Raw genomic sequence first — 14,000 nt, 5'->3', positions numbered from 1 at the left:
GTCCCAGAAAGTGGATTAAGCACACAGTTCTCACACATCCGTACTAATAATCACTGAAAGGATATTTAACGAGTTATTAAAGAAAAAGAAATCAAAATTATTTAACAATAAAGAGAGGCTCAGTAGGGTCTTTCATATATTTGTAGAAAAGACAAACAGAAACAGGTTTGAGAGTAAATTGGAGCAGGACACTAATGCACTGGAATAAAATAGTCTTTTATTCAGAAAGCTGAATGAACTGCCACCAATGGGTAGACTTTATCTGATGTCCAATGAAACAAGGAAAAAACATTTAAAAACTCAAAATAACATCATCAGAGTGAATGGGTAACATATTTCTTTCATCACTAGATGAAAATAAAAAGTCATAAAAAGAGAGACCAGGAAAGATGAAATTATTATTAAAAATGGAAAAACACTTCTGAGATGAGTCTTTATATTGAAAGGCTCAATAAGGTCTAACCACAGAAAGTAAACTAATGCATAAGCCTAGAAACAAAAACGTGACATTTTAGAATAATAAAAAGAAACCCAAAAGCTCCCAGAGAGTTAAGGAAAGAGAGAGACAAATGAAAAAATGACGAATGACCAGCATCAGACTGTCATTAGCAGCACTGGACATCACAAAGAAATGGTGACATTTGTTCACCATTTTGAGGAAAAGTAATTTAAAACCAGAATTTTATACCCAGCTAAACTATCATTATAAATGTGAGGATAAAGTTGACATATTTTCAGACAAGCAAGGAATCTTAAAATGTGTGTCCTAAAATCACCATATATGAAAAAGTACTTGATCTTTCACCAAGGCAAAATGAAAATTGAAAGAATACAGAGTGCAGCTTCAAATAAAACAAAGAGAGGACTCTGAGGATGGCATGGAAGAGCTAAAGAGACAAAGATAAAGTGTGGATCCACCAGATACTGAATCTCTGAATCACTGAGCATTCTCCTTACAAGGTGTGAGTGACTGAAGGGAGGGCCACTTAGCTTCCCTTTTTTTTTTTTTTTTTTTTTTTTTTTTTTTTGAGAAAGAGTCTGGCTCTGTCACCCAGGCTGGAGTGCAATGGTGCGATCTCAGCTCACTGCAACCTCCACCTGCTGGGTTCAAGCAATTCTCCTGCCTCAGCCTCCTGAGTAACTGGGACTACAGGCACATTCCACCATGCTTGGCTAATTTTTTGTATTTTCAGTAGAGACGGGGTTTCACCATGCTGGCCAGGCTGGTCTCAAACTCCTACCTTGCGATCCACTCACCTCAGCTTCCCAAAGTGCTGGGATTACAGGCATGAGTCACCATGCTTGGCCAGCTTCCTCTTATCCTCAGTACCATTTTTATTTCATACGAAGTGCACATTTTTCTCCATGTTTATGTTTTAATATGCTAAAAGTAATAAAATATATCTAATCAGTCCAGAAACAGGATAGGTGGAACCAGAATTGCTCCTTTTGGAGAAACATTCATCTCTAAAACCTCAACTGAACGAAAGCTTTCTTGAAATATTTTCTACCACATTTCTGGGGCCAAAATAAAAACTGATGAAGAAACAGAGCCCTGCAACATACACACAAGTTTAATGAGGGAAAAACAAAGAGATAAACCAGCACGAATGACGCATCTCCAGCCACCAGCTCTAAACACCAACAAGGAAGAGAAGCTTCTGGAGCCTCCTGTCAGGACAACACACGCCAGGGAGGGATTTAAAAGCCCCACAGCCCTGAGCAGCTCACTCACTCACTCACTCACTCCCACACTCACTCCCTCACACCTCCCCCAGCTCACCTCCTCCCACCCCAGCATGGCCGCGTCCACCATGTCCATCTGCTCCAGCACCTGCACCGACTCCTGGCAGGTGGACGACTGCCCAGAGAGCTGCTGCGAGCCCCCTTGTTGTGCCCCCAGCTGCTACACCCCGGCCTCCTGCCTGACCCTGGTCTGCACCCCAGTGAGCTGTGTGTCCAGCCCCTGCTGCCAGGCGGCCTGTGAGCCCAGCCCCTGCCAATCAGGCTGCACCAGCTCCTGCACACCCTCGTGCTGCCAGCAGTCTAGCTGCCAGCCGGCTTGCTGCACCTCCTCCCCCTGCCAGCAATCCTGCTGTGTGCCCATCTGCTGCAAGCCTGTCTGCTGCAAACCCATCTGCTGTGTGCCCGTCTGCTATGGGGCTGCTTCTTCATGCTGCCAGCAATCTAGCTGCCAGCCAGCTTGCTGTGCCTCTTCTTCCTGCCAGCAGGCCTGCTGTGTGCCCATCTGCTGCAAGCCTGTCTGCTGTGTGCCCACCTGCTCTAAGGATTCCTCTTCATGCTGCCAGCAGTCTAGCTGCCAGCCAGCTTGCTGCACCTCCTCCCCATGCCAGCAGGCCTGCTGCATGCCTGTCTGCTGCAAGTCTGTCTGCTGTCTGCCTGTGTGCTCTGGGGCTTCCACTTCATGCTGCCAGCAGTCTAGCTGCCAACCAACTTGCTGTACCACCTCCTGCTGCAGACCCTCCTCCTCCGTGTCCCTCATCTGCCGCCCCGTGTGCAGGTCCGCCTGCTGCGTGCCCGTCTCCTCCTGCTGTGCGCCCGCCTCCTCCTGCCAGCCTAGCTGCTGCCGCCCAGCCTCCTGCGTGTCCCTCCTCTGCCGCCCTGTGTGCTCCCGCCCAGCCTGCTGAGTCCTCTGCTCAGGCGAGAAGTCCAGCTGCTGAGTGCTCAGTCCTCACTCATCTACTGACTGTCCTTGCCGCCAAGCAGGATTCTCCAGTCTCAGGAGCCCCTGGAGTCCTCAGAATGCACCAGCTCCATCAGTAGCCACATAGTTGCTGCCTGAAGGGGATTTTGAGCACATCACACTTCCCTCCTCCCTCTCTGGGAAGAGACAACCCACAAATCCCTCAGCAGGTGGACTGTGGCCTTCTGGAACCCCCTTCTCCAAATGTGCTGCTTGCACCCAATGTGACAAAGAATTGCTCTAATCAATAAATTCTTGAGTCAGGAAATATGGGCTGGTGTGCACTTTCTGCTCTTCCCCTGAGCCCCTTTGCCTACTCCAAATTTGGGGTGTGGGACCACTGTCCTGTTGAAGGCAGACAGGACAATGTCTCTTATTCCGAGATCAAACACCCGAGAGAGACAGCAGGATTTGAAAGCAGATGTGATCATCTCCACACTCTTCCTGCAGCCGAAGCCACGCCCTGCCCACAGGGGAAGCCACGCCCTGCCCACAGGGGAAGCCACGCTCTGCCCACAGGGGACAAGCCTCCAACTGAGCCAGGGAGGGGAGCAGAGCTGATCAGGCTCAGCCTCTGGTGAGCTTTGTGCCACCTGCCCACACCTGTCCCCTGCCAGTCCAAGCTAAAGCTGAGTCGGGCAGAAGAAGAAACCCTGTTCAGTTGGGACCTGAGAGCCCCAGGCACCATGCTGGCCTCCTGGTGTGTGGGCCGTGGAGAAGGTGCCCACACAGAGGGCTGCCCCGAGAGCCTGAGGGCCACCCTGTGTGCTCTGAAGCACTAGCAATTCCGTGGGCCCCAAGAGGGGTTCTGGGGTCACTTGGACATCACTCATCCTACTCAGGGTTTAAGGCCTGAGTGAGGAGACACAGAGCAAAAAGACACCTTATCTACGAACCCTTAGGACAGTGGAAGAGGATAAGGCTATAGTCTCAGTGGACCCCTAGCACTGGAGAGTGACGAGGGCGCCAGTGAGACCAGCCAGGTCAGCACCTCCTCAGGAGGCTGGGAGGGCCCAGGGAAGAGGCGACAGAACAAAAACCCTAAGGGAACCTTTAACCAGAAAGTAGCTGAATTTAAACCTGCAATGACTCACAGATCTCTCAGTTTGCAAGTTTATTCCACCCGTGTCCATTACTTGCTATTCAAATATTAAGAAAAATATGGTCATACCCATACATAAGTGGACAAAGGCCTTCATAGACCCTTCAGAGCACAAAGAGTTAAAAAAGACGGGGAGACACTTCCACCTCACCATTAACCAAAGGTACAGGGGAGTCTAAGGTACAGGGGAGTCGGCACAGCGGGCACCAACATTGCTGAGGCTGAGCCGCTGTGCAGCCAGCCGGCAGACGCACCCAGGGCCATGGCCTCCAGGGCACGAGAGCCTCTGAGCCTCCCGACGGCTCCTGAGGGGAAAGCCAGGGACAGCCTCAGCGGGGCACAGCTTGTGACACCTGGGCCCCTGTGCTCTGTGTGGCAGCTGACACGCAGGTCTGCTGGTGGCCGTGTGTCCATGCAGCTGTCTGAGCCCACACGGTCAAGCTGCCGTGTCAGATGCAGAGGACAGAGTAGGATGGCAGCGGCCGGGCCCCCTCCCTTGTGAACCTGCGTGAAGGTATTCACAGCGCAGCGACAGCTCTGAGTGCCCCTCCCGGCTGTGAGCGAGACGCAGGACCCACTGAGTCAGGGGCAGTTGCTGCCTTCAAAGGCATCCCGTGAAACCACAGGAAACCACAAAAGCCCCTCCACCGCCCGCCGGACAGAGCCGGACAGCCCCTGGGGACAGGGGGAGGGTGTCTGTAAGGCGAGGACATAGCCATGCTGGACAGAGCCGGACAGCCCCTGGGGACGGGGGAAGGTGTCTGTAAGGCGAGGACATGGCCATGCTGGACAGAGCCGGACAGCCCCTGGGGACAGGGGGAGGGTGTCTGTAAGGCGAGGACATGGCCAGCGCATGCTCGTCAGGGTGTGATCAGGTACCCTCCAGCCTGCAGACGCCCTCGCCCAGTTGTAAGGGTGAGAGCACAGCCCCTGTGCGAGGCTGCTGGCCTGGGAGGAGGGACGAGCAGTGGTCTGTGGAGGGGGGCTAAGGAGTCCTCTTGGACCTCACATGCTTGTCAACACAGGGCATCCTGGTAACAGAAGTTTCTAGATATGGGCCTCTCAGCGGGAGGGGTACACTGGCCAGTGCTCCTCTTAGCTGATTTCTTGGTTCCCAAAAGGCTCCCCTGGTACCCACGTGTGCCAACAGCCTCCTTCTACGGAGGACAGCACCCCCTCCAGGCAAATTCCACTCACACCCAGGACACGCCCACACCCTTTCTCCTGTGTGACCCACACTCATGCCCCAGGGACCAAGCTGGCTCTATCAGGGCAGCCCTTGGTTTTTGGGGCCAGGCTTCCCATTCCTGGAATTAGCCCAGGCATCCTCCACGCAGGCCTCCCTCCTTCTGCAACAGCCTCAATGCCTGGATGGGAGCTGGGCCACCCTCAGGCCCAGCGCCGGGCCTTGCTGTGTGTGCAGCGGGCTCAGGCTGTGTCCTGAAGAGACCCAGCCACGCGGATTCTCAGTGAACTCTTCCTTGCTAAGGAACCACAGCCCACGGACACACAGAGGAGCCCGGGCTGCTCTCACGGCTTTGCGCCGACCCCTCTCCTGGGCTGAATAGTGTCCCCTTGTCCCCTTAAAAAAAGACATGTTGGTCCAGACACAGTGGTGTATACCTGTCATCCCAGCACTGTGGGAGGCTGAGGAGGGAGGATCACTTGAGCCCAGGAGTTTGAGAGCAGCCCAGGCAACACTGGGAGACCCCATCTCTACAAAAAAATAAAAAATTAAAACTTAGCTGAACATGGTGGTGTGCACTTATAGTCCCAGCTACTTTGGTGGGAAGACGGCTTGAGCCTGGGAGGTCAAGGCTGCAGTGAGCTGTGGTCACACCACTGCATTCCAGCCTGGGTGACCAGGCAAGAGGAAGGAAGGAAGGAAGGAAGGAAGGGAGGGAGGGAGGGAGGGAGGGAGGGAGGGAGGGAGGGAGGGAGGAAGGAAGGAAGGAAGGAAGGAAGGAAGGAAGGAAGGAAGGAAGGAAGGAAGGAAGGAAGGAAGGAAGGGAAAAGGTATATGTTGGATGCTAATGCTAATCCCTCATACTGTAAACATGACCTTATGTGGAAACAGGATCTTTGCAGATGTAGTCAAGTTGAAGTGAAGTCACTGGGGGGGACCCTGAGCCAACATCACTTCTGTTTTCATAAAAAGGCAAAAATTACACACAAATGGGCACAGGGAGAACGCCATGTGATGATGAACAGAGACTGGGCGGTGCCCCTGCAAGCCAAAGACACCAAAGAAGGCAACAGGCCCAGAAAACAGGACAGAGTCATCCCCCAGACTGGGACAGACTCTCCTTCACCAACGCAGAAGGAACCAGCCCCACTAATGCCTTCGCCTCAGACTTCAATCCTCCAGAACCGTGAGACGTGAGCTTCTGCCGTGTCACGTGGCCGGCGTGGGGCTCTGTCACAGCAGCCCCCGGATGTCAACGTACCCTCCAGCTCCAGCCCCCAACGAGGGTGGAGAGTCCAGGGAAATGGGGCTAGAAGCTGGGAAAGGAGTTCTGAGGGAAGTGCCTGGGGCCTGTGACCTCCTACAGGCCAAGGGACAAGCCACAGAGATCCCCAGAGGTGGATGGAGTTCTCTGAAGAGGAGATAACCATGGCTTGGGTCTGACACACCCAAGTTTGAGGCCAGAATCTGTGCAGATGCTCGGGGGGAAGACAGGGCGACACTCCCTGATGGTCCCCCAGGTAGACTCCTCTGAGTTCTCTATTTTTTTTTTCTGCCTACTTTGAATCTGTTGACTTTTCTACTGGTGTTGAGAAAAAATTCACTTCTTATGGTATTACTAATTCAAGGCTGCCTGTAGACTTTTTCTTATACAATTCAGCCAGTTCTAGCTGAAATATAAATATTGAAAAGTTAACCCTAAACTCGTTTGAAACAGAAGGAAAGAATAAAAGAAGTTTAAAAAATCAAACTGCCAGGGAAACCGCTTTATCCAAAATTTTGACCCACAAACTTAATTAGATTATCTATTGGGCAAACAAAGTTTAGCCATGTAAATAGGTCTCAGTTTTGTCAGAAATATAATTTGGATCCAACCATTCTTTATAAACCAATGAGTATTACTAGTTCATGACTAAAATTCTAAAATGAAAGGGGTAAGATCTTTATTTTTGTGTTTGTTTGGATGTGTTTATGTATATGTACATGTATTATTATGTTATATGTTGTGTCTACATGATATCAAATTGACTTTTCAATAAATGAGCACTCATAAATTATCAAGTCTATTTTCCAAGTTCACATGACCTAAGTAAATCTTTAATAAATAAGATGGTTTTAAAGTAACTAAAGTAAAAATTAAAATATCTTCCAAATTGTCAGCATACGTTTTTCCCTGGATTTACTCGTCAGGCAGTTTTACATTTGTCTCTAATAAATATTTTAAGATGTCAGAGTTTAACATAAAGTTTAGAAGACTATAAACCCAGCCAAAAACAGAATGACTTTTGTGTCATGTTTTATAACTAAGACTAATTTAATATTGTTGGTTTAATGAAAACAACTGTATCTTCTGAGCTATCAACAAAATCCCCATACATTTAAGTTTCTTATTTAGGTGAAACCTATATTCACAGGCTATAAAAATGATTAACAAGGAAATAACTTGAAACAATGACTAAGGTTGTCTAATATGTCAGTTTTCACAATTGTTAAAAATAAATTAGGCAAATGTAAACGAGATAAACATCTATAAACTTTGTGTAATTTGAAATCTAAAAATTATGTTAAATTAAACAATAGATACGCATTACATGCCTGAGTCATTTTCAATTTTAAAATTTACATTATAAGAAAACATGTTTCTAAAAATGATAAAGTTGTTCTTATATGTTAAATACTGTTATGTGACAGAAAATTTAAAATTTGTTTCCTAGGTTTTCAATAAAGTTTAAGATTACTAGGAACTCAAAATTTTAATTAGTATATATAATTATATGTATAAAAACTGCCAAAAATAAGATGAGCTTTAATAAGAAAAAATTGTAAGAAAGGCATAAAAATGGTGTTCCTTATTGAGAAAAAGAATAATTTGCCAAATTCAAAGGTTATTTAAAAGTTGTTTCAAAATATGGATTTAGGAAGGAAACATGAAACGAGATAGAAAGTAACCAGTAAGTAGGAGAAAGAAATGTGAAGAAAGTTATGGATATGAAGATGTGTTTTTGGTAAGGAAGATTAACAAGAAAAGAGAATAATTTTGTATGAAAAAATCTTATATAGTGAATTTTTATCCTTAAGTAAAATGACTGGTTATTTAAGAATAAGGAAGACGGCCGGGCACGGTGGCTCAAGCCTGTAATCCCAGCACTTTGGGAGGCCGAGACAGGCGGATCACGAGGTCAGGAAATCGAGACCATCCTGGCGAACACGGTGAAACCCCGTCTCTACTAAAAAATACAAAAAACTAGCCGGGCGAGGTGGCGGCGCCTGTGGTCCCAGCTACTCGGGAGGCTGAGGCAGGAGAATGGCGTGAACCCGGGAGGCGGAGCTTGCAGTGAGCTGAGATCTGGCCACTGCACTCCAGCCCAGGCGACAGAGCGAGACTCCGTCTCAAAAAAAAAAAAGAATAAGGAAGACTAGGACAAAGCAGAAAATCCAGGCATGTTCTAACTGGTCTGTGTAAGTCACGATAAAGCTCTTGAAAGATAATTTATGAAAGGAATTTTGTATATGATTAGGTTGGCTATAGTTAAAATGAAATTATTTATAATAGTCTTTCTACAGATTGAGCATTGACATTAAAACATATACTAATATACAACTAAAAATTTTGATCCCCTATGTTAGAGCAACAAGGTTTTCTTAAAGTATTGATTTGCTGTTAATAAAATTGCAAGAAGTTTTGGTTTTTAATTCTGAAATCGGTTTCTTTTTAAAACTTCTTAGATGTATGCCTCAGAAATCCAGCTTCTGCTGTACCTTGCTGCATGTGATTTTCAGGTCATACGTCATTAACCTTCAGCTTTTTCTTCTCTTGAGAAGACCTGGGATGATAATTCTCTCCTTCAACTTTTTATCAGCTCCTATAACTTTTTCCTGCAATTCTAACTCTATGTGGCCTGACACTGAAATATTTATCCCGAAAGTTTAGAAAAGCAGCATTTTTCCTCCAGTATTACTTGATTCTGTAACTTGGTTTTTCTTGATATATCTGAATTGTTCCATGTCACTTTCTATATTGCTTTTGAGGACTTTTGATTATCACTGTGGTTAAATGAATATCTATTATTTTTAAATGACCTGTAATTCTGTTTTGATCAAATGTTTTAAAACTTTTTACATCTTTGACAGGTTTCTCCAGGACTTATTTGGTAAATTGTATGGAAAATATTGTAAAATAATAAGTTATACTAGATCTTTTTTCAGTTACATTTATGAGAATGTTGTTGATATAAATGTTTCAAAAATTATATAAATTCATAAAAAATCTAAAGTGTCATAATTTCAATTATGTTAAATCTTTTCTAAAGTTATGTTTGTATGGAAATGTTATTAATGTGAGTATTCTAAAGATTATATGAAATTTAAAAGTCTGACAGTCCTGATGTGACACTGTCAGTATGTTTCTGATTATTATCTTAAAATGCTAAATTTCCTTGTCAGTTGGAAACTTCCATCAACTTTTCACCATGGCTATTCCAAGTTTTTGGAACTTGGAATCAGATATAGTTCTGAATTCTTCCCTAAAAACATTTGTGATCAGCTCTTTTCATGGAGAAGACTCTAGTAAGTGTGGATACAAAAATTTATAAAATTAAAGAATACAGTTAATGAAAAAACATACAAACGTATGTTCTGGTTTTGTTAAATGGTTATCATATTTTTTTCCTACCTGTAACTCACTTTGACGTAATTAAATATGTGCTGTTATGAATGATTGTAGTATCCTTGTAATTGTCCTATGAAGGTGTCGTGTTAGGTGCAGGAAAACATCGCATTAGGAAAAAAACACCGATCATGCTAATTTAAAAATAGATGCGATTTGAAGCGTGTTTTCCAATAAATATGCAAAAATAAACGCTCGGCCCAGCACTCATTCCTTACAACTACAACTGTAGACTATCGATCTTCCTAGGAAAGAACCTTCCTAGCCACATGGGATGATAAACGCTGGTCTTATAAATGCAACCAGGCAGTTGATTTATGACCAAAAGTGGGAACTCGTGAGACCAAGTAGCAAACGTAAGAAGCCCTGTGTGCTGGCTTTTCTTGCCAGCAAAACTTCACAAAGCCCCAGTGTCTCACATCTCAGCTCTCCAGAGATGGTTTTGAGACAAAACAAGACAGAGCACATGGCCCCTGATGTCTCTTGCCTGAGTCACCACATTCTTTAAAAGATAAACGATGCTAGTCCTTGCCTTTTCCTGCACACAAGATAATGTCTTATAGGGCGAGTGTTGACGCCTCCGCGGTCCATAACCAGATGTGCTCCTGCCCCCAAACCTGGATGGGATTCTGCTTCGATGCAGCTTCTGAGCCAGTTTGATGTGATCTGCACATGCTGACCTCCCACCACCTGCATATGAACTGTGAGCTGAAACAGGGAGCCGAGCCTCTGACAGAGCTGCCCCCGGGGCTAGAAACCTCACTCTTCTATAGTCCTCGGTAAAACTTCTGAGTAAAGCTCACTTTAATTCCTTAAAAGCTTGATTTTTTGTTTATCAACACCGCAAACCTCTTTCCCATCCAGTTGGATGAAGGAGTAGCTGTCGATTTAAATTCAGTTTAATATTTTAATTTCTTGACAAGAGTGGGTTGCACATACCAGCTAATAAGCAGAAGGCCTATTTTACCTAAAATGGATCAAACTACAAAATTAGTGATTTGTCCTCAATCTCACCCAGAAGAGAGTAAGAACTGACCTCATAAATTTAAGGAACAAAGTGGGACAAAAGGAAGCCTGATGTGACTGGGATTGGGGGTTCGCATCAGGCCAAGCTCAGGAGCGCGGCCCTCTAGCCCGAGAGGGTGCTGTTGGGAGGTTCCTCACCAGGCCTAACAGTCACCTGGTACCTGCGCCTTCTCTGCAGGGAAGGAACTTTCCAGAATCCTGGGGAAGAAACCTCCTGAGGAAGGATTGTGGCAAAGACGCTGAGGAGAAGGCATCACACAGACTCAGGTGAGCACTCAGCGTCTGGTATTGATGAGATATTTGCAAGAGACCCAGCGTCAGACAGTGCAGAGGGCCCTGTGGATGACCCAGGCTGAGAACCCGGGGAAACTGTAGAAAGGCGCATGGACTCACTGGTCAGGATCTAGTGACCATGCTGCAAAGGAGGCAGGTGGTCTGGTCAGGTGACGAAAGTCTGCTGTGGGAGGATGTGGGGACTGCCTGGCAGGAGTTCAGAGAGCCTGCTGGCTTCTGACCTCACACCTACAAGGGTCATAGGAGGCCACTCACTCAGCAGCAGGTGGGGGTGCTGCAGGTGACCGGTCTATAGACCAGGGTGGGGCAGGAGGGCTGGCAGCACCCAGAGGTTGGGCAGAAGGAGGCCACACACAAAACAGGCTTGCAGCTCACAGACACACAGCAGGCCACCTGACAGGGGCTGGGCACACAGCAGGCCGGCTGGCAGCAGGTGGACACCCCACACAGGGGCTGGCACAGCAGAATCACACAGGGGGCTGAGCAGCAGCAGGAGGTCCCACAGCCCTGGGGTGGGTAGCAGGTGCTGGGGACGCAGCATGGGGAGCCAGGGCAGGCCATCGGGCAGCCTGAAGAGCAGCTGGTGTGGCACATGATGGGGTGTGGACAGGTGGGGGCACAGAGGACAGGGCTGGTCTGGAGCCTGCTTCCTTGGGTGGCCTTTATACCCAGGCCACTGGCATCCTGGCAACAAGCCCCCTGGCATCTTGCTCGTGGGTGGTTTTTCCTCCTCTGCCCTCTCCGGTTGATCTTTCTGTGTTTTCCTGTTGAGGTTACTTAGCTTAGGAAACTCTTTCAGCTGGGGGAGCCCTATCATTCAGCAGACTGTGTGTTTCCTGGAAACAGAGCCAAGGGTAGCTGGTGAAGGGCTGTCAGTGAGGCCAGGGGCCTGCCTCATGGATGTTCAGGGTCCCCCCGTTGTAAATACTGTCTGGAACTCACACAAGCACAGTCACAATCACTGCACCAGGGGCCCCGTTTTGACTGAGAAGCTCAGTCATCATCAGGGTCTTCCCGAGTAACGAGAGCAAAGCTACTGGGCTCCATATTGTGGAATAATAATGATGATTATTGGGGGAACAATAATGCACAGAGGTCTAGCACTGTGCCAGGCTGTGATTGGCATCTTACGGGGTTATCTCATTCATCTTTGCCAGCATTCGGGGTGGCCGATACCCCATTTTACAGATCATGCAAGTCCTAGATCATTTGCATGATGGGTGCGTGTCCGCGCCACTGCAGAGACGCAGGGATCTGGACTGCTTAGTTTCACTCTGGAATCCGTGGTCGTTCCCACTGTGCCAAATTATACTGGGCTCAGGGTTCAATACGTGGCTCATCCTGAAGTCCTGAACCAGCTGGGATGGAGAAGATGGATGAAAAAATCAGCCACGTCGGCCTCTGCAGAGCATGGCTCAGGCGTGTGACCGCAGTGGGCTTCCTGACACCACACCTCAGAAGAGCCCACTTCACACGAGAAGCACTAGTGGCCACAGGCCACCTCCTCTGCAGACGGAGCCCAGGAGGACCCATCACGGAGGGGGTCTGAGCTACTCTGGTTCCTCTCCCACGCTGAGGCTCTGATCAGTCTCACCTCTGCAGAGGCAGCGTGAGGGAGAGTGAGGAGCTGGCGTGAAATTCCAGGATGACCCCGCACTTGGGAAGCAGCGGGCAGGAGTGTGGGTGGCACGTTCCTCCTCACACTCCAGCTCTGTTCTCTTGACGGATTGGCCACAGCGCTTTATTCTACGGTGGTGTCACACGGTAGGGGATGAGCCGTCTCTCAGGGCAGAGCTACTCCCTCCACCCCAGGCAGCTCCCAGGGGCACCCTCTGCTCCCGTGTGGGTCCTCCTGTGCCTGCTGGTGGTGGATACAGGTGATTCCTGCCACAGAGCCTTTGGACAACTCAGACACCACGTTAATGAAATCCCCTCCCAGGCTGAAGACCAAGTGGGGTCTCACAGCTGTGGACAGAACTTACAAGTCTACGGATCCAGAGCCGATCGGTGGCCATGTGGTGGGAGTGACCTTAAGGCCTAGGGACAAGCCGGGTGAGGCCACAAGTTCAGTCCTGTCACAAGCAACTCCTTTCACTGCTATAGTTCATTATCATACTTAAAAACAAGAGAATTGGGGCAGCCACGGTGATCACATGTTCCTATGTGACCTAGTCACCAAGTAACTCATTTTAAAGGTTAGTTGTCTTACGAGTCGATCACAGAAGAACAAAGATGCATCTCTGATATTTACCTGCTTCTTTACCTTCCCCCATGCCCTCTACTCCTTCCTGCAGGTCAGGGTCCACCTGGCCTCGTCCTAGTCAACCTAAAGCACATCCGTGCACGTTGCCTGCAGCGTGCATCTGCAGGGGAGGATTTCTCCCAGCTTTTGCTCTTCTGAACAGGTTTTTACCTCAACATGTTTTGAAGGATTTTTTTCATAGGTATAGAACTCTGGGTTGGCAAATTTTCCCTCAGAATTTTAAAGAAGTTGCTCCATTGTCTTCTGGCCTCCACTGTTTTTGCTGAGAAGTGAGGGATTTTCTCATCCTTTCAAGAACCTTGTACCTTGTATGAAAAGCGCCTTTTCTTCCCACTGTCTTCAATATTTTTTTGATTTTTGGTTTTCATCACTTTTACTATTTGATGCTTGAATATGGCTTTCTTTGTATTGATCCTCCTACAGGTTTCTGAGATTCTTGGGTCTGTAAGTTGTTATTTTTTAAATTATATTTGGTGCCTTGGGCCATTATTTTTTTCAAAACTTATTTATGGTTCAGCATCACTCTCTTCTCTTTCCGAGGCTGAAATTGCTAGTATGTTAGACAGTTCAGTACTGTCTCATACGTCTTTTCATTTTTCTTCATTCTTTCTCCTCTTCGAGACAGGATAATTTCTACTGGTGTGTCTTCAGGTTCACTGATTCTTTTTCCATCCAACTCCTAACCCCAAACCCCAGACCCCCTAGCATGGGATTCTGATGCTTGGTTCTTGAGTCCTCATGATCTGACCAGTTTTCCTG

The 14,000-nt window shown here is 47.4% G+C and overlaps 3 protein-coding genes across 5 annotated transcripts in view; 1 reads left to right on the top strand and 2 right to left on the bottom strand.

Annotated features, from left to right (window-relative positions):
- Window positions 1-14,000, bottom strand: part of TSPEAR (thrombospondin type laminin G domain and EAR repeats) — a 226,175-nt gene that overhangs the window by 159,886 nt on the left and 52,289 nt on the right. The gene's annotated exons all lie outside the window — the stretch shown is intronic.
- LOC102124801 (uncharacterized) lies at window positions 1,730-2,648 on the top strand. 3 transcript variants are annotated; one of them, XM_065541305.2, is made up of 2 exons: window positions 1,730-2,120; window positions 2,232-2,648. In XM_065541305.2, exons 1-2 carry the CDS (start codon window positions 1,800-1,802, stop codon window positions 2,646-2,648), a joined length of 738 nt encoding a protein of 245 aa, XP_065397377.1. In that variant the 5' UTR covers window positions 1,730-1,799. The 3 variants fall into 3 exon arrangements, with proteins under 3 accessions (XP_065397377.1, XP_065397379.1, XP_065397378.1); XM_065541307.2 differs by having other exon boundaries at window positions 1,730-2,150; window positions 2,358-2,648; XM_065541306.2 differs by having other exon boundaries at window positions 1,730-2,162; window positions 2,289-2,648.
- KRTAP12-4 (keratin associated protein 12-4) lies at window positions 11,171-11,797 on the bottom strand. The gene has a single exon (XM_065541312.1). It carries the CDS (start codon window positions 11,570-11,572, stop codon window positions 11,234-11,236), a length of 339 nt encoding a protein of 112 aa, XP_065397384.1. The 5' UTR covers window positions 11,573-11,797; the 3' UTR covers window positions 11,171-11,233.

The sequence above is a fragment of the Macaca fascicularis genome, chromosome 3, assembly GCF_037993035.2.
Source record: "Macaca fascicularis isolate 582-1 chromosome 3, T2T-MFA8v1.1".
Classification (NCBI taxonomy): domain Eukaryota; kingdom Metazoa; phylum Chordata; class Mammalia; order Primates; family Cercopithecidae; genus Macaca; species Macaca fascicularis.
Note: the sequence above shows the minus strand (reverse complement) of the source record. Positions and strands in the feature narration are given on the sequence as shown.